A 25000-nucleotide genomic window follows, 5' to 3' on the forward strand; every position below is an offset into this window, starting at 1 on the left:
GTGGCGCGCTATGAGCGTGTAGGTCTGCTATTTTTCAATAGCTAACACCAAAATGGGTTCCCGTTCAGAATGGATTAATTCATGCCGATTAACCCATTTAGGCCCGACATGGACAATTAAAAAATGTCTTCTAAGTTTGCGTCACATTTTCACGATTTTCACAAAAATATTATTTTTCCAATATCTAAAGTATAACATAATGCTTTAAAACACCAAAAGGGGTTCCCAACCCACAATGGGTTAAAAGAGTGGCCATGTACGCCATGGTATATATAGCCTATACCGCGTGCAATGAGCACTATACTGCAACACTGGCCCCGCGCGACGTTTTTCCGTTTCCGGTCGTTCTGCGGGCTGAGTTATCTGGTCAGAGGTTTGTCAGACGATATAGGTGGGTGTGATATCATTTGGTTTTGTTGCTAGACTTAGCCTACACATTCCGCAGTGAAGAGCAGTCACATAGTTTGCGGGCAGACTTCCAGGAGGTTCAAACCCCTCACACTGTGACACCACCCATACACCCCGCAAGAAAGGGTATATAACACCAACTGCCAACGCGTTGTCAGCTGTCGTGCGTTTTTTTTTTACGAGAATCTCGAACTAAATCTGCGCTATATGAAGGTGGTCACCGCAGACAAAATACATATTGGATCTGGGGGGGGGGGGGGGGGGGGGGGGGGGCCCGAAAACAGTTAACCCACTTTGGGGCGGGAACCTCTTTTTGGTGTTTTAAACATTATGCTATAATGTATAGCTATTGAAAAATAGCAGATCTACAAGCTCATAGCGAGCTTGTAAAGGTCTGCTATTTTTGAAATTTAAAAATGTGAAATCTTTGAATATATATATATATATATATTGTTACAGAGCGAGTTTTTAACTCAAATATTTGCTTCTGGGGAGGGGGTCCCTGCAACAACATATTTTCAGATGGGGGTCGGAGGCCTAATACAAGTATATAATTCCGGCGGTCCTTGACATGAAATGTGACTACATTTGACTGAGGGACTGCCATTGGATTTTGTTGCTTCATAGCTTCGAATTGACATATTGGTTGTTCAGTTTGACCCACTAGTTTTGGAGATATGGCTTATAGAGTAATGTCTTGCGAGTTGAGAAAACTTTCACTTCTCTGGACTCTGACGTAGCTACAAAAATAAAAATAAATAAGTGTTTCTCCTCTGGTGAAAAGCTGGAGTTTGCGCAATGGCAGTCTTTCAGTCAAATTTGGTCACAAATATTGAGCACCACTGACATATAGAAACATGTTTTTTTTTTTCTCTTCAGAAAACTGTCATTTTGTAGAATCGTTCCCATGGCCATAATGGGTTAATGAGAACTATACCGTGTTAACCCATTGTGGGCGGGAACCCCTTTTGGTGTCGCATTATGTAATGCTTTAGCCATTGAAAAATAGCAGATCTACAAGCTCACAGCGCGCCACTCGGTGGCGCGCTATGACATATATATATAGAAAAACATAGCTTTTTCAAGAAAACAGACATTTGCAGAATCGTCCCAATTGTCAAAAAGGGTCAAGTAGAAGCGCAGTGGAAACATGTGGGATGGGTTCCTGGATGGTATAGGGGCTGTGTGATTGGTTCCTGGATGGTATAGGGGCTGTGTGATTGGTTCCTGGATGGTATAGGGGCTGTGTGATTGGTTCCTGGATGGTATAGGGGCTGTGTGATTGGTTCCTGGATGGTATAGGGGCTGTGCGATTGGTTCCTGGATGGTATAGGGGCTGTGTGTGCTCCTGCCCAGGCCCCGAGGCGAGCCTCCCACACGGGCTGCTCCTGCTGCTGCTTGGCACCGTAACCCTGAGATCAGACTCTAAAAAATGTCTTCGTATCCGGACAGTTTTCTGAAAAAGCCATGTCTTATTATGTCAGTCGTTCTTCGGTTTAAAAAAAATAGCAGACCTATACAAGCTCGTATAGCGGGCCACTAGATCTTGTAGATCTGCTATTTTTCAATATCTATATAAAGCAGAACATGATGCTAACGCCAAAAGGGGTTCCCCCCCCGGAATTGGATAAACGCCCTGACCTTTTATATATATACCGTTTATCACTGCTTCTCCTCCCAGGAGGGAGGAGGCAGCACGTCATCAGGGGAGCGAGGGGGAATGTGTTTCTGGCGCGTCAGAAATAGCAGACCTACAAGCTACGTAGCGCGCCACTCGGTGGCTTGTAGATCTGCTATTTCTCAATAGCTAAAGCATGACATGAGGGGAGTGGAGGGAGAATGTGTTTCTGGCGCGTCCGTCCCCCGTTCGTTCCTCTCTCTCTCGTCCATGCTTCCATTTTTTTTCTTTTTTTGTACAGCGGTATATATATATACACCGTATTTCCCTTTAAAACATACATTATTAATTACATTAACCCTATTTAGACCTGAGAACGATGCAGATTCTAAAAAAAAAGCAGACCTACAGGCTCGTAGATCTGCCATTTCTCAATAGCTAAAGCATAACATGACGGTAACACCAAATGGGGTTCCCGCCACAAAATGGGTTAAAACATACATTATTAATTACATTAAAAGGCAATTGAAAAAATGTATAAAATAAGTGAAATTAAATTGGAAGGAAAATATCAGGTTGCCGGGACCAAAAGACGTGTATTCTCAGCGAGTCTGAACGTGGTTCAAATAGAGCTTGAACGGTTTGATGAAATTAACCTCAAATATCTAAGTATTGAATCAAGCAACTTAAAGGGTAATACCACTCATTTTCAACATTGAACTATTAATATAACTTAAGAGTTGTTGAAGCTGTTGAAGAGTTGAAGCTATACAATTTGTTTTGTAGCTTCATTATATGAACTTTCAGGGAGTCCTTAGTGGCTTCACAAAATATCTGTCTGACTATATAATATCGGTTATTTAAGTTTGGAAAATATAATTTCCTTGAATGCTGCCTTTAATGGGTACAGACATGGAAAGGGTACATTTGCAATTATCGGCGGTCTCAAAATCGATTCATAATTTCTAAAAATCTTTTTTATTTTTATTTTCTTTCTGGTTACAGTTACAGGAGTTTTCACTACATGGCGTCTGTGATACGAAATGTAAGCTTATACCCTAATCACAGTCATGTCTTCAGTCATTTTCAAGTTACCGTATATAGTCACTTCGGTTCAAGACTGGAGTAGATTGCGATGAAATCCTATTATGTATTGAATCGAGAATCATTTTGAATAGAAGGCCGTTTTGAATCTGGGAGAAAAAAAAAATGCAAGAATCGGAACCGAATCGGATCATGCGGACACCCGACGATTCACAGCCCTATTGGGAACCAGTGATAAGAGACAACCGTCCACGTTTGAGTTAATGCACAGGGCTTCCCCCCCCCCCCCCCCCCTCCCTCCCCCATCATATTTCACACCCGTCTGGCTCTGTATACTGTAGGTATCTACGGTAACCGTGAAAGCAAAACATGTTGAAACTGTCTTGGCGCTGAAGTGTTTCAGCCTCGATTTCTGTGACAACAGGTTTTCCAGAGATCTGACAAACTGAGAGAATTAGTCACGGCATAAAGTAGCATCATGTAGGAGTAGTCTAGTCTAAGGTTCTGTCACTGGAAGCAGTCTTTTTTTTTTGGGGGGAGCTTTTTGGGAAGCCTAGAACGGCATGAATAACAACGCAGGATCTGTGAGGGAAATGGCCTCACCGTTGAGTCAGCTCTCAGTGTCAACATGACTCCTGATTCATTAACGAGATCAGCCTGAATCTCTCACCCCAGCCAATGGTTCTCAATCTTTTTTTTGGCTCAGGTCAACCCTTGGAAAAAGCTTTTCCGTCCACCTCACACCTCACATATAAGTACTTGTTACTCATATAGGACCGTTCATTTGTGTCATCTTGCGGTATATATACGTAAATATGTAAGACAAAGTGTGTCAAGCGTAAAAGCGATTCCACAGTCCTATATAAGCAAATAATTTCAGATTCATACGAGGTTTCCACTGGACACACACTGGTCTGATTAACCCATTCTGACCCGAGATCAGATTCTAAAAATGTCAGTCGTTCTTCGATTTTTCAAAAATAGCTAAAGCATAACATGATGCTAACACCAAAATGGGTTCCCGTTCAGAATGGGTTAATTAGAGAGAACCAATTTCCGTATGATTCCGTATGAAGTGGTCATTTATAAGCCCTAAAAATGAAAATAGCAGATCTGCAAGCTTGCAATGTGTTTTGCGAATCGATGTGGCAAGTTGTGAGCTTGTAAGATCTGCTATTTTCACAATTTATTACAAGGGTTTTAAAGGAACACTACATCACTTTTCAACCTATCTTCATAGGTCCTCACTAATAATCGTGGAAAAAAATGGCGCAATTATTTTCTACTCTGCGTCTCATAGGAGGGCTGTGGGCAGTTTAGAAACCGTCTTCCAGTGACATCATCGATGGGGAATACAAGCTAATAGAAACTGCAGGCTTTCTAGTCCTGAAAAGTCGCAATGCGATAATGGAAGCCATCGTTCTCACGATAATGAAAATCTAAACAGCCTAATGATGATGTCACTGGAAGACTGTTTCTGAACTGCCCACAGCCGTCCTATGAGACACAGACTGAGTAGGGGAAAAAAATCGTGCCATTTTATCATGATTAGTGAGGACCTATATTATATGAAGATAGTTTTAAAAGTGGTGAAGTGGTCCTTTAACCCATTCTGAACGGGAACCCATTTTGGTGTTAGCATCATGTTATGCTTTAGCTATTGAAAAATAGCAGATCTACAAGCTCATAGCGCGCCACCGAGTGGCGCGCTACGAGCTTGTAGGTCTGCTATTTTAGAAAAATCGAAGAACGACTGACATTTTTAGAATCTGATCTCAGGTCAGAATGGGGTTAATCAGACCAGTGTGTGTCCAGTGGAAACCTCGTATGAATCTGATCTCAGGTCAGAATGGGTTAAGCTACAAGAAGCTAAATGCTTCCTGAGCATCTCCATTGTGGGAGGTCCTCTGGTATATGGTCCCACTGGGAGGAGACCCCCCCGAGGCAGACCGAGGACCAGACGGGGAGGCCTTGAAACACCTCGGCGGTCGGGACGCCCCAGGAGGAAGGAGCGAATGTTGATCGTCTGCCCGAATGGTTACCTCCAATAGAGCGTCGCAGTCACGAGAGAGAGAGAGAGAGAGAGACCAGGAAAATAAATCCCCGTTCATTTTCCTCGTAGACTTATCAGAAAGTGTTTATTTAAAGACGTTTATACGCCGCGGACAAAGCCAACTCTGTAGTCGTGACGAATCATGACAACAAACACAATGTTTTGGGCCAAACTAAAGAATTAGAAAAGTATAGTTGTTTATCTTCTTTGTGATTATTCGCTTGGTCTAAAATGTTGTTGTCATGATTTGTCACGACTCGGGGGTTGGCTTCGTACGAAGCTTTTAAAGGGTCTTTAAATAAATACGTTTTGAAATGGCCATGGGGGGAAAATGCATTGGGATTAATTTCCTGGGCCTGGCGTCGACATGAAAGGGGGCGGGACTGCGACGCTCTATACCAGACTCCAGATGAGTGGTAGAGGACAGATGGATGGACGGATGGACGTATGGATGGATGGATGGATGGACAGATGGACTTAAAGGGACACTTCACCCTTTTTGCAAAAAAATATATGTTAATGACGTTTAGAAGCTTTAGATCACTTCCCTGGGGGTATTTATGTGTGTAATATGTGGTTTTAGATATTTTAGATTGTAGCAGTGAGCCTGTTGTCTCTGATGTCATGGACACTGGTCTCACTACCTTCCTGGACTACAATTCCCATAATTCTTTGGTGCACTGCTCATCCTTGTGGATAGGGGGGAGAGCTGTCTTACTGAGACAACATGTAGTCCAGGAAGGAAGTGAGCCCAGTGTCCATGACATCAGAGACAACAGGCTCACTGCTACAATCTAAAATATCTAAAACCACATATTACACACATAAAGACCCCCAGGAAAGTGTTCTAAAGCTTCTAAATGTCATTAACATATATTTTTTTGCAAAAAGGGTGAAGTGTCCCTTTAAAGGAGTATAAACATGACTTATTTTCTATCAAATACACACCCCATGAAACCCTGAATCCATGGATATTTGTCACATTCCTGAGACAATATACTTTGATGACCGGGTGGCTGCTCTTTGAGTCTCCTACGGGGTATACTCTGCCGACTGCCGGCATCATGGTATTGGCTTAGGAATGTGCCAAAAAAAAAAAAAAAAAAGTAATCTCCGTAAATTTCCGTAAGTCTCATGGGGTGTGACATTTTGGGGTGAACTGCTCCTTTAAGAGTATAAAAATAGTTATGGTTGCATTTGTGGCATGTGGTGTGTGCACGTGCTTGTTTGTGCATGTGTACAGTAGCTGTGTGTGTGTGTGTGTGTGTGTGTGTGTGTGTGTGTGTGTGTGTGTGTGTGCGTGCGTGCGTGCACGAGCGCAGCCACAATGGCCCACCCACGGAGGCGATAGTTAGTGCTATGCAGTCCAGTCCAATCCACTATATATAAAACATGAAAAAAACAATAGCATTGAACCACATTGCTGTGCACTCAGTAAAAATAGAATAGAAATGGCAAACCACTAATGCACGTACATTCAAAAAACTCTAACCCCACAATACTTTAATATCTCTAGCAGTACACCGAACCAAAGATCTTCTGATGAACTATATTGTTGATGTCGGTGAATAAAAACTGTGCCATGTCATTGTTCCGTCCTCCCATTGTTTCCGAAATTACTAACCCTATCTCTAACGCTAACCCAAACATAACATCAAGCACGGGAGCAGAGCATGTTCGCCAACCACCAGCGCATGTTCACCAACCACCAGCGCATGTTCACCAACCACCAGCGCATGTTCGCCAACCACCAGCGCATGTTCGCCAACCACCAGCGCATGTTCGCCAACCACCAGCGCATGTTCGCCAACCACCAGCGCATGTTCACCAACCACCAGCGCATGTTCGCTAACCAGCAGCGCATGTTCGCTAACCAGCAGCGCATGTTCGCCAACCATCAGCGCATGTTCGCTAACCACCAGCACATGTTCGCCAACCAGTAGCGCATGTTCGCCAACCAGTAGCGCATGTTCGCCAACCAGCAGCGCATGTTCACCAACCACCAGCACATGTTCGCCAACCAGTAGCGCATGTTCGCCAACCAGCAGCGCATGTTCGCCAACCAGCAGCGCATGTTCGCTAACCACCAGCACATGTTCGCCAACCAGTAGCGCATGTTCGCCAACCACCAGCGCATGTTCGCCAACCACCAGCACATGTTCGCCAACCATCAGCGCATGTTCGCCAACCATCAGCACATGTTCACCAACCACCAGCGCATGTTCGCCAACCACCAGCGCATGTTCGCCAACCACCAGCGCATGTTCGCCAACCACCAGCGCATGTTCGCCAACCACCAGCGCATGTTCGCCAACCACCAGCGCATGTTCACCAACCACCAGCGCATGTTCACCAACCACCAGCGCATGTTCGCCAACCACCAGCGCATGTTCGCCAACCACCAGCGCATGTTCGCCAACCAGCAGCGCATGTTCACCAACCACCAGCGCATGTTCGCCAACCACCAGCGCATGTTCGCCAACCACCAGCGCATGTTCGCCAACCATCAGCGCATGTTCACCAACCAGCAATACATGTTCGCCAACCACCAGCGCATGTTCGCCAACCACCAGCGCATGTTCGCCAACCATCAGCGCATGTTCACCAACCAGCAATACATGTTCGCCAACCAGCAGCGCATGTTCACCAACCACCAGCGCATGTTCGCCAACCACCAGCGCATGTTCGCCAACCACCAGCGCATGTTCGCCAACCATCAGCGCATGTTCACCAACCAGCAATACATGTTCGCCAACCAGCAGCGCATGTTCACCAACCACCAGCGCATGTTCGCCAACCACCAGCGCATGTTCGCCAACCACCAGCGCATGTTCGCCAACCACCAGCGCATGTTCACCAACCACCAGAGCATGTTCGCCAACCACCAGCGCATGTTCGCCAACCACCAGCGCATGTTCGCCAACCACCAGCGCATGTTCGCCAACCACCAGCGCATGTTCGCCAACCACCAGCGCATGTTCGCCAACCAGTAGCGCATGTTCACCAACCACCAGCGCATGTTCGCCAACCACCAGCGCATGTTCACCAACCATCAGCGCATGTTCACCAACCACCAGCGCATGTTCGCCAACCACCAGCGCATGTTCACCAACCACCAGCACATGTTCACCAACCACCAGCGCATGTTCACCAACCAGTAGCGCATGTTCGCCAACCATCAGCACATGTTCACCAACCAGTAGCGCATGTTCGCCAACCATCAGCGCATGTTCGCCAACCAGTAGCGCATGTTCGCCAACCATCAGCGCATGTTCGCCAACCAGTAGCGCATGTTCGCCAACCATCAGCACATGTTCGCCAACCAGCAACACATGTTCACCAACCAGCAACACATGTTCACCAACCAGCAACACATGTTCACCAACCAGCAACACATGTTCACCAACCACCAGCACATGTTCACCAACCACCAGCACATGTTCACCAACCAGCAACACATGTTCACCAACCACCAGCACATGTTCACCAACCATCAGCACATGTTCGCCAACCAGCAACACATGTTCACCAACCAGCAACACATGTTCACCAACCAGCAACACATGTTCACCAACCAGCAACACATGTTCACCAACCACCAGCACATGTTCACCAACCAGCAACACATCCTATACTTGATCACACTACAGCGCACAGAGTCGCACAAAAGCATCAAAAGTAGCAGATCTGCAACCTCGTTTTGAGCTTGTAGATCTGCTACTTTTGACGTTTTTGAATTTGAATCCTGAAAATAGTAACAGTTTTGGACATAATGAGGTTTCCACCCGACAGAGACGATACAGGAACTGAAAGAAATGGTCTATATCTGGTTGCATGCAAGGTCCCTATAAAAGGTCCCCTTCCTTAACCCATTCTGACCTGAGATCAGATTCATACGAGGTTTCCCACTGGACACACACTGGTCTGAGTAACCCATTCTGACCTGAGATCAGATTCTGAAAATGTCAGTCGTTCTTCGATTTTTCAAAAATAGCAGACCTACAAGCTCGTAGCGCGCCACTCGGTGGCGCGCTATGTGCTTGTAGATCTGCTATTTTTCAATAGCTAAAGCATGACATGGTGCTATCACCAAAATGGGTTCCCGTTCAGAATGGGTTAAGGGCCAAGCTGCTTATATATATATTTGAACATAGCACATTGTAAGTTGTAACTTGCAGATCTGCTATTTGTAGATATAGATCTGCTATTTTCAAAAGATTTCCAGGCTTTTACTTGTGACAGAGTATTTCTATATTGCAATATTGATACTTAAAAAAATATATATTAATAATTCCACCACTGGTATGTCGCCGTGGTGCCCGATCTAAGAAACACTTTGTATAATTTAATAAAAATGTATGTTTAAAAAAAAGAAAACGTGTTAAAAAAAAAAAAAAAAGGTTGAGAGGATAAATCGCCACCCCGGCGCTGCTATATAAGAGCTTCTCGTCCAGGAGGGCCGCGGTGGGGGATTGTGGGATTGTTCAGAACCACAGGATTGTGGTTCTGAGTGATGAGCTTCTCATGTAGTCTCCTGGGACATGATGACTGCAGCGCTCTCAGCATGGGGGCATTTGCATTCGCGCAAACGTGCAGTTCTCACAGTGTCGACCAATTCTCGTCAAATCCCCCCCCACCACCTCCCATTCCCGTGCGCGTAATTTTGCGTGCACGCGCGCGTGCGTGTGTGTCTGTGCGCGTGCATTGTGCGACTGTTGCGCGAGCCCCCCCCCCCCCCCCGAGCAACAAAAAGATCGGTGAGGCTATATATAGCCCCCATTCCTGACCTACAGCGACGCGAGCGAGAACGAGGGATTAAAGAAGGGATTAAGGCATCGGTTCCAATCTTCAGCTATGCTGCTGCTGCTGCTGCTGCTGCTGCTGCCCCCCCCCCCCCCCCCCCCCCCGCCGCGAACACGTCGGAGTGATGTCGTTCTCGACCGCGCGCCAAACATAAATAAATAAAAAGACTTCAGCTCGCCGGGTCTTTTCTGGTCGAGCGCGAGTTCTCTCACTTGGTCAGCGTCCCGCTATATACCAAACCTTTGGTTATATAACCCTTTAAAACCGGGAAAGCATCCGAATCATTTTAGATTTGAGCTATGTATATATATATATATATATATAATTATATATCTCACCGGTTGGCTATTAAATAATAGCAGATATACAAGCTTGTCGACTTTGTGATCAGCTTATAGATGAGATTTTTTTTGGAAAATCGTGAAAATGCAAGCCACTCGGTGGCGTGCTACGAGCTTGTAGGTCTGCTATTTTTCAATAGCTAAAGTATAGTATAGTATTTATCCAACTCGGATCGTGACAAATCATGACAATGAACACAATATTTTGGGCCGATCAAATAATTTATAAGACGAAAAAACAAAACAAATACTCTTGTCTCCTGACTTTCTTTTCTTCTTTCTAATGATTTGATCGGCCCCAAAACATTGTGTTCATTGTCATGATTTGTCACGATCCCAGTTGGCTTTGTCCGCAGCGTAACCGTCTTTAAATAAATTAAATAAGAAGTGCCGATGGGAGAATGCATTGGGTTTTAATTTCCTGGGCCACTCGTTTTTCTGAAAGGGGGGAGGGACTGCGGCGCTCTATATGGGTAAAAAGAAAAATAAAAGGGAGTGGCTCTTGGAGCGGCGATGGAGAATGATGGCCTCTTTAAAACAGACTTCAGGGTGGAGTTGACGTCTCAGTAAGTCACGTCAAACACCTGCTTCACTAGCAGTTTAACAACTAAACCCCGCATATTACACATATCATTACAAGCGCACGGGTCACCCGTGTAAAAAATATTAATGTCGGGTTAACTCCCCACACCTGTTTGCAGCCGTCCGTTCCTTTCTTCTCGGCAAAAGCCCGAAAGGAAACTCGCCTCATTTATTTTTTTGGGCCATTTCTTTTTTTACCCTCAAATTATCCTTCTGGTGAAGATAATGTGTTGTTTTTTTTTCTCCGTTTGGGTTTTTTTCTTTCTTTCTCTTTACCTATAACTTCTGAGGTTTTGAGAAGAGCACGAAGAAGGGAAAAGAGGTGAGAGGGAGGGTTTCAACGCAGCTGTCAAACTGGAACGATCGTTAGTGTTTTAAATGCAAAGCGGTCGGCAGATAAGTTACTACCACACGCATACAGCGCACAGCCACGCGCACACACACACACACACACACACACACGTATTACTATACTTGTGTGGACGTGATATTATGAATTCCATATCTGTTTTTTTTTTTAATCCTATCCCTGAAGCAAGTGAACAAGTTCACAATATATCGTATAGCTGTGATGCATTCTGCCAGTGTACAACTAAGTTTTATCAGGCACATAACACCAAGCCTACTGTATATCCTAACATTGCATTACCTAATTGTTAAGCCTAAATGTAAAAAAAAAAAAAGAAATCAGTTTTAACCATAACAACACACCATTTGTCTTGTCGGGACCAGTACAGGGAAATTGTCCACTTCGGAAAATCTACAATACTAGTGCGGACATTTGGCCGTGTGTGTGTGTACGTGTGTGTGTGTGTGTGTGTGTGTGTGTGTGTGTGTGTGTGTGTGTGTGCACACACTCACGCACACACACACGCACGCACACACAGGGGAACTTCAGGCAAAGTAAAGAGAAAGCCTGTAATGGTGTGTCATCATCCGTTCGTAAATCAGGTCGTTCTTTTTATGATGGCCCCTGTGGTGCTTCTAAAGGGCCCCTAGCACCCCCCACCCCCCCCCCCCCCCCCCCTCTATAGGTGCAGACAGTCAGTCCCAGGACCCCCTCAGTGACCTGTACATGCGGCCTGAAGCCAAAACCCACCTGAGAACAACGTAATAATGCCCGTCTCCATTCCCCGACAATGGTATACTTAAGCACTTTTTTCCAAACCTGCTGTCCCCCCCCCCTTAACTCTGGCCCCCCATGTCATTATCTGCCTATAAATCCGGCCATAGCATGAATGGGGTCGAGAGACGACGATGATGACGACGTCTGGGGGGGAAAAAACAGAAGGCCCCCAACCAACCGGTCTCGATGTCGATGTATGTATGTATGTATGTATCCCCCCTTGGACTGTATATCCCTGCAGAGCGGGACACTTAACCTCGTGACGCGGCCCCCTTGTAAAAGTTCAGGATGAGTTAACTCGTCGGAGCTTATATACAGTAGCTTAGAGTATATTCCTCCGACACACCTGGAGAGTACCGTCGCCGTTAATTTACAATTCACAATTTAGGCAACTCAGCGGACGCTCTTGGATCCAGAGCGACTTACATTTAACCCATTCTGACCGGGCACCCATTTTGGTGTTCAGCATCATGTTATGCTTTAGCTATTGAAAAATAGCAGATCTACAAGCTCATAGCGCGCCACCGAGTGGCGCGCTACGAGCTTGTAGGTCTGCTATTTTTGAAGAATCGAAGAACGACTGACATTTTTAGAATCTGATCTCAGGTCAGAATGGGTTCATCAGACCAGTGTGTGTCCAGTGGAAACCTCGTATGAATCTGATCTCAGGTCAGAATGGGTTAAGCAAAGACTAAAGCATGGCATGCATCACATAATATAAAAAGCAGTGATCGTGATTGTGAATCGTGTATAAACTAAGGACGTAACAGTGGAGTATCTATGTCAGCTATATGCATGCTATAATATATTATATATTACACAATATACATGCGTACTATATATAAAGTGCTATATGACTACGTGAAATGCAATTCTAGTGCCGTCTATAGCGTAACGAGCTATAATTCTAAAATACTATACATAAAGTGCTATCTAAGGGGCTATAGGCTATAGGGCAAGTGCTATACGGTGCCATGGTGGGTTTTCAGACTACGGCGGAAGATTGAAATGTGGCGCGATATGCAACTAGTTTCCGCCTCGTACATCCTAGAACTACTTTTGCTCTTTTTCTCTTTGGAACTTATACGCGAACACTGTGTACTTCAATTAGATGCTCAATACTTTCATTTCTACACTGCAAATCCCCTGGAGCATGTGACGCGTTTAAAACCTAAACACCATGTGTGTAATAATAAAATGCCAAATGTTTATTAATGAGAGCAGACGAAAAAGAAACTTCATGTAGATAGGATGGAGCCCGCACACCACAGGTAAAGGTAAGACGTTCTTTATTTAAATAATGAACGTCTTACCTTTACCTGTGGTGTAAAGAACGTCTTACCTTTACCTGTGGTGTGCGGGCTCCATCCTATCTACACAAATGTTTATTAATGGTCATAAAATACAGTAGAACACGAGTTCACTCAAACACCTCACGAGAACACCTACAGTGTTCGAATTCTATAAACGCCTATGTGACTGACTTTGATTGTGAAAACTAAACACGTTTATGTGTTTAAAAAGTGTTACTGGCGATTAAACATGTTCTTCTGTTTATAATCTAAACACTGTGACACGTTTAAAAGTGTTACAAATGAGTGTTTATAACCTAAACGCTTGGGTTTAGTGTGTACGCCACTACACCTCAGAGCCAAATATTATATACTTTTATGCAACCTCGATTATTTGAAAACATTACACTCAACTTTGTACAGTTAGATTGCTATTACAAAAAAATACATTAACCACTTTAGCCTGTAAACATTTCCATTTGAAAATAGCCGATTAATAGCCCGACAAGCACACAATTAGTGGCTTGTAGATCTGCCATTTTCAAAATATTTGTATACATTGGAAACTTGTGAAATGGGACATTCTGCATAATGAGTAGCCAGCTTTTACTTCAGTATACCTTTAAGTATATTCATAGCCAATATAGGATATATAGCCAGTATTTCAGTGGCAGTATTGATATTTTAGCTTAACCCATTTTGGGCAGGGAACCCCTTTTGGTGTTAGCATCATGTTGTGCTTTAGCTATTGAAAAATAGCAGATCTACAAGCTCATAGCGCGCCACCGAGTGCCATATTTTCAGATGGGGGTCGGCGGCTAAAATACAGATAATTCTGGGGGTTCTCCTTGACATGAAAACGGTTGAGCACCACTGACGTAGAAACATGGGGTTTTTCAGAAAACCGTCATGAGTTTGTAGAATCGTAGTCAGGTCTAAAATGGGTTAAGTAAAACATTACAAATATAGGAAATACCCAAGTGAAGTACAAATACTACAAAATGTGTAAGTAAGAAAGGAGATGTACAGTCTACTAAGTTACTTTCTGCCACTGCATAGTACAGTTATAGTTGTCATTCTGCTGGCGTTGACGCCGGGCCCATGTTTGGGTCAGGACCTGAGATAAAGATTCTAAAAATGTCTTCTACATCCCGACAGTTTTCATTCTGACCCGAGATCATGATTCTAAAAATGTCTTCTACATCCCGACAGTTTTCATTCTGACCTGAGATCAGATTCTAAAAAAATGTCTTCTACATCCCGACAGTTTTCATTCTGACCTGAGATCAGATTCTAAAAATGTCTTCTATGTCAGTCTCGCTCTTCGATTTCTCAAAAATAGCAGACCTGCAAGCTCGTAGCGTGCCACTCGGTGGCGCGCTATATGAGCTTGTAGATCTGCTATTTTTAAATAGCTAAAGCGCGACATGATGCCAACACCAAAATGGGTTCTTGCCCAGAATGGGTTAAAGGACAACTTTAGTTTTTTTCAACCAAGGTTCATGTTTTAGTTTGTTATCAGAGAAAGTAAAAGATGAGTGTTCATTATTTTTCATTTGCTGCTTTCTTTCGTTTTAGGGATTTTAGCCGTTTCTTTTTAGACACGGGGGCGGGGGCATTTGAGCATGGGGCTAAATATGTATTTCATTACAAAATGTTATAGCGATTGATTTTTTTAAATCATTTACTATAGTCCTAATAGACCCCAGGAAATTACATCTGGCCACAGAAGATCACAGGATCTACTGAATGTGAAGGTAGCCTACTGGGGGGGAAGCCACACTGTGCGTCATGGGCTCAATTATGTCAGTTTGACACGTTCAGTAGATCCTGTGATCTTTTGTGGCCTAAAATGTAATTTCTTGGGGTCTAGTAAAACTATAGTAAATAATAAATAAATAAAAATCGCTTTAAAATTTTGGAAAAAAAAATACATAATTATTATTTAGCCCCATGCTCGAATGCCCCCCAAAAACAGCTAAAATCCCTAAACCGAAAGAAATCAGCAAAAGATAAAAAAAAAAAAAAAATGACACCCATCTTTTAACTTTCTCCAATAACAACGTAAAAAACATGAACCCATTGGTTGAAAAAAAAACTAAAGTTGTCCTTTTAACCAATCATGGAAATAATTGGGCCCTTCGCTGCCCCCCCCCCCCCCCCCCGTTTCCTAACACCTATACCACCGTGAAAGGTGGAGGAGTGACCAGCTGTCCCGCGCACATGGGGTCAGGTCACGGGTCTGTTCCTATATAGCCATAACGGCGGACACAAGTATAACCGTCATCTCTTTGTAAAAAAAAAAAAAAAAACGAGCGGGGCCGTAAACCGCCCCAAGACTTCCTTTCTTTCTTTCTATCTGTGCTATCTGTTTTTTCTTCTTTTGTTTTAATGTCGGGTCAGATGTTGGTGATCCTATATTATAGCCTTTAGCCCCCGAGGCCCATGAAGGCAACGCTTTGCACTGACAGCGTCAAGGGGGGGGGGGGGGGGGGAGTTCAGGGATCTAAGAACAGCGTGACCTGAGAAGGACATTCAGGAATTTCTAAATGCTCTGTTTCCACTTGTCCTATACAGAGGAGAGAGGGTGTAAACGCGCGTGTGCTCGAACCCTTTTTGGTGTTAGCATCGTGTCGTGCTTTAGCTATTGAAAAATAGCAGATCTACAAGCTCGTATAGGGCGCCGCCGAGTGGCACGCTACGAGCTTGTAGATCTGCTGTTTTCTTTTTTTAAATCGAAGAACGACTGACATAGAAACAGAGATTTTTTTCAGAAAACTGTCAGGATGTAAGAAGACTTTTTTTTTTAGAATCTGATCTCAGGTCAGAACGGTTTAAAGCGAAGTTCCAATCTGTGATTGGGGAAAAACCCCAGAGTATGTTTCCTAAAACGAATGTGGAATTATATTTTCTGTTCACGTTTTTTTTCTTCCAAAATGTAATTGTTTGTCGAGGCTTTAACCCGATTCAAGCATTCAAACACTTGCTGGGAATGCCTTTGGAACCCCCTCGACCTCCTCCTCACGGACCCCATGGGGGTCCCCACAGGGGGAACCACAATGAGAACCATTAAGACTACTTAGTGGAACTATATAGTCCACCGGCTTTTTCAAACCGGTCAAAACGGCCGCTATAACTCACCGAGATGTCGTTGCAGACCTTGCGATAAGACAGACGGGCGCGATCCGGAGGCAGGTGAAATGAATAGCCCGCCTCCTCTCGCTTGGCCACGCCCCCTGGTCCTGCTCCGCTGCCCGTCAGCGCTGAGCGCAGGTCCTCCACGTACCTGTAGGGGGGGGGGGGGGCAACAGAGTATATTTTACTGGACTCCTGTATACCATGGAGTACGGAAATTAGCGCAAACAATGATTCTTGTCGTTTTCTCGCTGAAAAAAGGTCGACATAAACTATCCATGCATTCAAACTGTCCATGCATTCATTCATTCAAACTGTCCATTCATTTATTCATTCGTTGTCGGGAAAGCTTTCGTGGGAAAAGCAGCCCAGCAGCCATAATAGAAAGACATATAGGGCTTCTTCCTTTAAAGGGGAATACCACTCCTTTTCAACATTGAACTGTGTCATCATCATCATCATGTGTGTGTGTGTGTGTGTGTGTGTGTGTGTGTCTGTCTGTCTGTGTGTCACTGTGACTGCCGTAGCTCCTCACAGCCTGCACCAATCACTCCCACTTTTCACACAGGCATTGACCATAATAATATGGAGGTCCTAACGAAGCCCTTTTTCCAATTTAACTAATTATACATTAATAGTGAATTTATTAGTGAATAAAAAATGGGAAAACGCACCCAGGGCGCAAGTACCCCCCGCGGCCACAGGGCGGCAAGTATTTCACACAACGGGTAAGGGCTAGTTAATATAACGTATAACGAAAAGGTCTCCCCCTTCTGTGTAGCCTATAGAACTGGAGGTCTAGAACTCGGGGTCATGTGATCAGTATAGCCTGGGGTCCACCTGCGCGTTCTATGGCAGGATCCGCAGGAGACGCAGCTGTGCGATGTGAGTCTAATTAATTAGAGAGAGTGTGCGTGTGTGTGTGCGCGTCAATTTAACAAAGGTGCAGACGATCATAAATCAGCAGAGCGTGATTGACGTTTGCGCTATACTCTTATGCCCAATTGAAGTGGACTCGGTCCCAGACTTTTTTTTTTCTCTCACTGGAAAAAAAAAAAAAAAAAAAAAAAACGTCTGGGTTTCCGTCTGGAAACTATACACTTTTTGATGTTTTTGATTTGGGTTTTCTTTATGAATCAACGCTACTGTTAACTATAGGGCTGCAACGATCCATCGTAATCGAATCGATTATTCAATTAGCTGTCAGCTAATTTAGTAATCGATTAATCGAATCGGCAACTAATCACAAATTATTTTTTTTTGCAATTTATCATAGGTAATTTCCATGCACTTAACCATAGTTTTTCCAGTGTTAAGTGTAAAGTAAAGTAAAAAGAGAAGTGAGCCATCTCTCTTCCCTTTACAATCCGACGATAGTTGCCCAGCAGCGACTGCAAAGCAAAATATGACGCACAGCGATTATAATATCAAGAACAAGAACAATATTTATTTTGAAATGACCTATACTGTATTTGAGTTCAGAAGAGTACACTGCTCCTTCTAGACTGACACATGTGTAGCTATTCTTGAATCAAATGTATACGCAGTCAGAATAAGCCTAAAGACACCCGCATGGGTTGCTTTAATTAACCCATTCTGACCTGAGATCAGATTCATACGAGGTTTCCACCGGACACACACTGGTCTGAATAACCCATTCTGACCTGAGATCAGATTCTAAAAATTTCAGTCGTTCTTCGATTTTTCAAAAATATTTTTCAATAGCTAAAGCATAACATGATGCTAATACCAAAATGGGTTCCAGTTCAGAATGGGTTAATTTAAAATTTGTTTGTCTTTCATTTGAATAGCAGCCCTAATCATAGCTAAATAAGTGTCATAATCCGATTAATCGTTTAAATAATCGGCGGACGAATCGATTATGAAAATAACCGTTGGCTGCAGCCCTTCTGTATAACCTTCACGTCTGTGTGTTTGAAAAGCTGGAAAGTATTAAAAATCAGCGGAAAAACCTCTCTTCCATTTCCGGAAAAAAAAAATGAACATTTTGGAGTTAGGTGGTTTCTCTCCCCCCGAACAGCAGAGTTGCGTTCATGTGGTGGTCTGTGTTCATTTCGAAGCCAACACTTTTGCAACTTTCGCGCTCGTTAGCAACAGCAGGTGATTTTTTTTCTCGACACGGTGGCGGTGCCACTGCGTAGTACCTGTCCCTGTCCACGCCCATGTCGCGGATCTCCGCCGTCACCTCGTCCTCGGAAACTGGACACGGAAAGAAAAAAGAAAAAAAAGAGAGAGGCAGATTTATAGGACGTCTAAAGTAATACTTCCTTAATGTAAAACGAAGTCCACACCCACAACACCAGAGGGAGTGCAACGGACCACGTATATACAGCCCAGATTCGGCACAAACGAGGGACTGAATTATTTTCGCTCCTTATAATGCCACCGAAATGTGGAACGCCCTACCAACAGTCATTAAGACACGTGAATCCCTTGACTCCTTCAAAACCGCTCTCAAAGGGCACCTATACGGACGGCTGCAATTCGAAACTGGCCCCCGTAAAATCTGATTCCCCCCCCCCCCCTTTTCCCCTCACAGTATATGTATCTTTTCCCTTTTTGCTTCCTTTATGATGCATTCCTGTTCTGTTCTTTAACTACATAGAAGTGTAAATGGTAAATGGTGCATTTATATAGCGCCTTTATCCAAGGCGCTTTACCCATTCACACACACATTCACACACCGATTGCGGCAGAAGCCATGCAAGGTACCAACGAGCACATCGGGAGCAATTTGGGGTTCAGTGTCTTTGCCCAAGGACACTTCGACATGTGGACAGGAGGAGCCGGGATTCGAACCGCCGACCCATGGATCATTGGACGACCTGCTCTACCTCTTGAGCCACAGTCGCCAAGTGTCTGTTTGTACGTCTCTAAATGTTTTGATGTTTTGATGAATTGAACAAGGTGGACCTGCTTAATTGGGTCGTCCACTCACTGCAGTTAACAGTCTTTGTATTGAGTTTGTGCTTGAAATGTACCGTAATTCTGCAAACTGTTAATAAATATTTCAATCAATCAATCAAAAAAACGTCGACAGCACAAACCTAAAACATACATTATATAAACGGGGGGGGGAAAAAACACACGGCGAGGAATGCACGTGAGCGCACATCCGAAGCGCGATGTGCCATCAGCTGCTACACAGCTGGCCGAGGGTCCCACTTAGCACGAGTTCAAACGGAAGACCCCCCCCCCCCCCCCACCCACACACACACATACATATACAACCCCCCCTCCTCACACACGCATACAACTGCCCCCCACCCCACCCGCACACACATACAACCCCCCCCCCCCCCCACACACACCCCCACACACACACACACACACACACACACATACACACAACAAGCATTATTCTAAACTACGTCTGTCTGTAGACATGGCAACGCCTCTAATTGGCCGGACCCATTTTGACCTGAGATCAGATTCTAAAAAATGTCTTCTTATACATCCTGACAGTTTTGTAAAAAAGCTAATGTTTCTATGCTATATTTTTCAACAGCTAAAGCATAACATAGTGCTACCACCCAAAAAGGGGTTCCCGCCCCCAACATGGGCTAAATGACACTGCCGGTCTTCACCAGACTTTAGATAGCGTATACATGGTGGTGAATCTGCACTGAGGCGAGGTTACTCCGTACTGGGGAAATAATAAATAAATAAGATAAAAGTATGGCCGAATACAAGGGACAGAGAATGGCAGCATGCACGGCCAGATGACGCTCCAGAACGCAGCCTTGTAACTTGTAACTTTAATTTTTGTATAAGAAGAGGCAAACTAATACCGTTTATGCCGTTTGCTTTGCTTGAAATTATTGATTTGAACACGGACGCCGGTGATGTACGATTTGATTCGGGCGTTCTAAATGAAGTGTCTGCGTTGATTAATTAGATTGTCGTGAATTAATCCAATTATAGTACACTAATACTATTATGCTAGAAAGCAAAAAGATGAAGGGGAAATAGACATTTTTACGGTACAATAATCAGTCAAGTAAAAATGCATCGGTGCTGCCGATCAAACAGCGGTGACAAATGAAGAACTTATAAAATGTACCAGTTGGCCTGGGCCGTGGCTCAGCGGTCCAGGCACCTTGGCTGGTAGTCCAGTCTGGCAGTGTGCCGCGGGTTCGACTCCCGATCCCGACGGCCTTTACTGCATGTCTTCCCGCCCCATCTCTCTCCCCATTTCCTGTCAGCCTACAGTCTGTCCCTCCATAAAAAATATAAAATGAAGGTGAAAACAAAAAAACAAACATAAAAAGAATACAATTATAAATGTATCTGGTCTCTGAGACCCGATGAAGACCCAAAGCAGGCGAGGCAGGGCGTTACCATGCGAGGGTCTTTGTCTGGAGACGGACGTAGTTTAGAATCATGCATACAACACCCTCCCCACACCACCAATAACACATTGAACACAAACATACTGGACATCATTTTCTTTTAGGACAGCATGGACAATAGCTTAAAAGACCACTTCACCACTTTTCAACCACATAATAGGTCTTCACTAATAATCATGATAAAAAAAATGTTTTTTCTACTCTGTGAGTCTGTGGGCTGTATTTTGCGTGTCTTAGGTACCAGGTCTTATTCCCTAACTTGAGTAAACTAAAGACCTGGAGGCGTGATCAATGCCATTTGGCTATTCTGAGTGGCCAAAGAGCATTGATCACAGGTCTTTAGTTTACTCAAGTTAGGGAATAAGACCTGGTCCTTAAGACACGCAAAATACAGCCCTGTGTCTCATAGGAGGGCCGTGGGCAGTTTAGAAACAGTCTTCCAGTGACATCATCATTAGGCAGATTTTCTTTTAAACAAGATTTATTTTACAAAAAAAATTAGATTTTCATTATCGCGAGAGAACGATGGCTTCCATTTTCGCATTGCAACTTTTCAGGACTAGTAAGCCTGCAGTTTCTATTAGCTTGTATTCCCCATCGATGATGTCACTGGGAGACGGTTTCTGAACTGCCCACAGCCCTCCCATGGGACACAGAGTAAGACACAGAAAAGATTGCGCAATTTTTTCATGATTATTTGTGAGAACCTACTATATGAAGATAGGTTGAAAAGTGGTCCTTTAAAGAGTAGCCGAAGAATAGCAGATCGGTTCATCGGTTATTTTCCGGTGCATGACGACCCCCGACCGGTACGCTAATTTGCCATTTTTTACCATTGAAAAAAACCCTTTTAAAATAGTTCAAATAGCCGATCTACAAGCTCACAATGTCTCGATGTAGATCGGCTATAGTTGAACTATTTTAAAAAATGTTTTTCAAAATAGTAAAGAATGACAAATACGTTTAGGGATAAAGGATAAGGGTGGGATAAGATGGATGCCAATCCCAAATCTCTAAATCTGATTTAACCAGGACCAGGAAACATTATGCTCACAATGTAAATACATGCATAAAGCACACACACACGCACACACACACACACACAAGCACACACACACACAAGCACACACGCGCGCACACACTGAAGCTAGGATGTGTTGACATATCCGTCACAATGCCATCTCTGTCAACTCTGCAGATATAGAGCAGTCGTATTGCAGGTGTCTCCACACGTGTGGCACGCACGCACGCACAGACCAGACACACACACACACACACACACAGAGGTGTGTGTTTTAAGGTACACCTGTAAGCTGGTGAAACAAGGCATTTGTTGTTCTCTGGTACCAACAGAACCAGCTGGTATCCACACTAGGGCGGCTGTGGCTCAAGCGTATATAGAGAGTGGCTGGATTGGTAACCGCAAAGTTGCAAGTTTGAACCCTGTGGGCTCCCCCAGAGTCAGCGTCGAAGTGTCCTTGAGCAAGACACCGAATCCCAAATTGCTCCCGGTGTGCTGGTCAGTGCCTTGCATGGTTTCCGCCGCCATTGGTGTGTTGAATGGGTGAATGTAATGCACAATCTGTGTAACGCGCGTTGGTTAAAGGCACTATATAAATGCACCATTTGACGCACGCACGCGCACAAGCACACACACACATGGTTCTCGAAGTGGGGTCACCTGGGTGTTCCCAGGTGTCCTTGGGTGGCTTCAGGGGGTCAACCAGCTAAAGTTGTTAACATAGCGTGAATCATTTTAACCACTTTATCCACGTATATATTGGCTATTCAAAAATAGAAGATATACAAGCTTGTGCATCTGCCGTTTTATTTTATATATTTGCAAAACTTATGGAAAACTTATTTTTTAGTTTTGACATAAAATAGTCCCTTCTGGGCAGCGGGCGAGCAAGGTATAAACGCATCCATAGAATGGAGAGTGCCTCGGTAAACATATAGGACTAGGACTATACCAGGTATAACCCATTCTGACCTGAGATCAGATTCATACGAGGTTTCCAGTGGAGACACACTGGTCTGATGAACCCATTCTGACCTGAGATCAGATTAAAAAAATGTCAGTCGTTCTTCGATTCTTCAAAAATAGCAGACCTACAAGCTCGTAGCGCGCCACTCGGTGGCGCGCTATGAGCTTGTAGATCTGCTATTTTTCAATAGCTAAAGCATAACATGATGCTAACACCAAAACGGGTTCCCGGTCAGAATGGGATAAACCAATAAACTGTCTAAACAATGCAATGCACTGTACTGTCAAAATCAGATTCTGTACGTTCATCTGAAACACTCTTACTTTACTCAAGCTCTGTCGGCCAGGTGTGTGCTGACCAGACCAGCACACCTGCTCCCAACGCACCCACTCAATAGTGAATAAGAAGACTGTGCTATACAAACGCCCTCCACACCAATGAACACAATCACTCATCATTGTCGTAGCATATAAATTGTCTAAACCCATACAAACCCAACCAAAAAAAACGTCTGTATGTTACGAACAATGCAAGGGCAAAACACAAACTCTTAAAATGCCCTCAACAGCAGAGGAATGTTATTGTTATTGGGGTTTTTTTTCTCTCAATGTTAGGTCATTCATTATTTAGTTTAGTTATGGGTTTTTTTAAGGGCGGATTTTCCAAGTATTTCTTTTAAGGCTTATTCGTAGGTTTATTTTTGTTTATTTGTAATAAGCAATATTCGTCTGGGCAAGATTTAAAAAAAGCTAAGGAAATATTGAATATAGCATAGCCTATCTACAAGCACACAATCGCAACATTTTGGTTATTGTGTAAAGTACTCAATCAATCAATCAATCAATCAGCCATACCTTCTCCTATCCAGGCCGAGGTGCCTCCATCACTGAGGACCAGAGTGAAGCCGGCGCCCAGGTCACCTGACCAGTCTACTCGCAGGAAGTAGCTCTTCTCGGGGTCGGAGGTCACAGTTATCTGTCGGAAGGCGCCGCTCATGTCTGCCCCCTGGTGGTGACATCTGTAGACAAAAAAGGACCACGCCACGGGTTTACAGCCAGGTGTAAAGGAGTGGCAAACGCTGATTAGTGTGAGTTTTGGATTTGTAGGAGTAAACACAAAAAAAAGTGTTGAAAGGCCCTGAAAGGCCCTGTTAAAGCACCGTCACACACACACACACACACACACACACACAGATGAAAACATAAATAATAAATAAATAAGACCCGTCTGACCCGAGAGCGGAGCTGTACTGTACTTGTGCTGTAGTACTGTCCTGTACAAGCCCTCATCTCTGGCGTGTGTGTGTGTGTGTGTGTGTGTGTGTGTGTGTGTGTGTGTTAGTTAGGCTAGTTAGGCTAGTCAACAAACTCTATAACGCTATTTCCGTGCTCGGACAGACAGACACAGAGACAGACCCAGCCAGCCAGCCAGCCAGCAAGGGACACAGCCGACACACATTGCTGTGCAATGGAGTGGCGGCAAAACACTCAAAAAACTCCCATGAGAGTCTGTTTCACTCGGGCAGACACTTTTTGTTGGGGGGGGGGGGGGGGGTATTATACAGTAACAGCATGTGAGATTATCATTAAGAAAAACCCCTGTGATGTCTCCATCGTTGATGGTGATGTAAAGGAAAACCACCGTGTAATCATTGGCAGCACTCACACTCTCACGCACTGTACTGTACTGTACTGTACTGTACTGTACTGTACTGTACTGTACTGTACTGTACTGTACTGTACTGTACTGTACTGTACGTCATGTGTACGGATCTTACTGCACGTACGCACACGGAGTCACGGACCACCCGGGGCATTGTGTCAGGAATAATATACTACTCGACATAGCTGCGCTGTTGCAATGACTGCCACCCCACTGCGTGTGGATTACGGTACATGTGTGTTATTTAAATAAAACAGAAACAGACTAGACCCTGACGCCTGGTGTGTAGCAGTATTAGTGCCTGATGGCCTAAGAAGGCCTATATTATCCCCCCCCCCCCCCCCCCCCCCGCGGCCTCCACACGTCCTAGGGAACCCAATCGACACGTTCAAAGCACGTGTGTATAGCACACGTCCCGATATCCTCAATTATATCAGGCGAGAGACGAATATTCTGATAATATTATTTTTGACTGAGACTCTAAAAGGCACCCGTAGCTTCGCTCTGCCTTCACAGTATAGCTCACCGTTCGATTAGCCGGTGGCGCGGCAGAAATAATGCCTCGTCTCTCCTAA

The 25000-nt window shown here is 44.3% G+C and overlaps 1 protein-coding gene across 1 annotated transcript in view; it reads right to left on the reverse strand.

Moving 5' to 3' along the window:
• LOC308316870 (DNA repair protein XRCC4-like) overlaps positions 1–25000 on the reverse strand; it is a gene marked incomplete at its 3' end in the record, with an annotated part of 65903 nt that overhangs the window by 21837 nt on the left and 19066 nt on the right. Inside the window, exons 2-4 of the mRNA XM_080765658.1 lie at positions 23618–23781; positions 18568–18622; positions 16409–16553 (exon numbers count right to left, since the gene is read on the reverse strand). Of these exons, the coding sequence (XP_080621784.1) occupies positions 16409–16553; positions 18568–18622; positions 23618–23759 (342 nt within the window). The 5' untranslated portion in view covers positions 23760–23781. The remainder of the gene's footprint in view (positions 1–16408; positions 16554–18567; positions 18623–23617; positions 23782–25000) is intronic.

This window comes from Protomyctophum bolini, assembly GCF_963924005.1.
Source record: "Protomyctophum bolini genome assembly, chromosome: 6".
Classification (NCBI taxonomy): Eukaryota; Metazoa; Chordata; class Actinopteri; order Myctophiformes; family Myctophidae; genus Protomyctophum; species Protomyctophum bolini.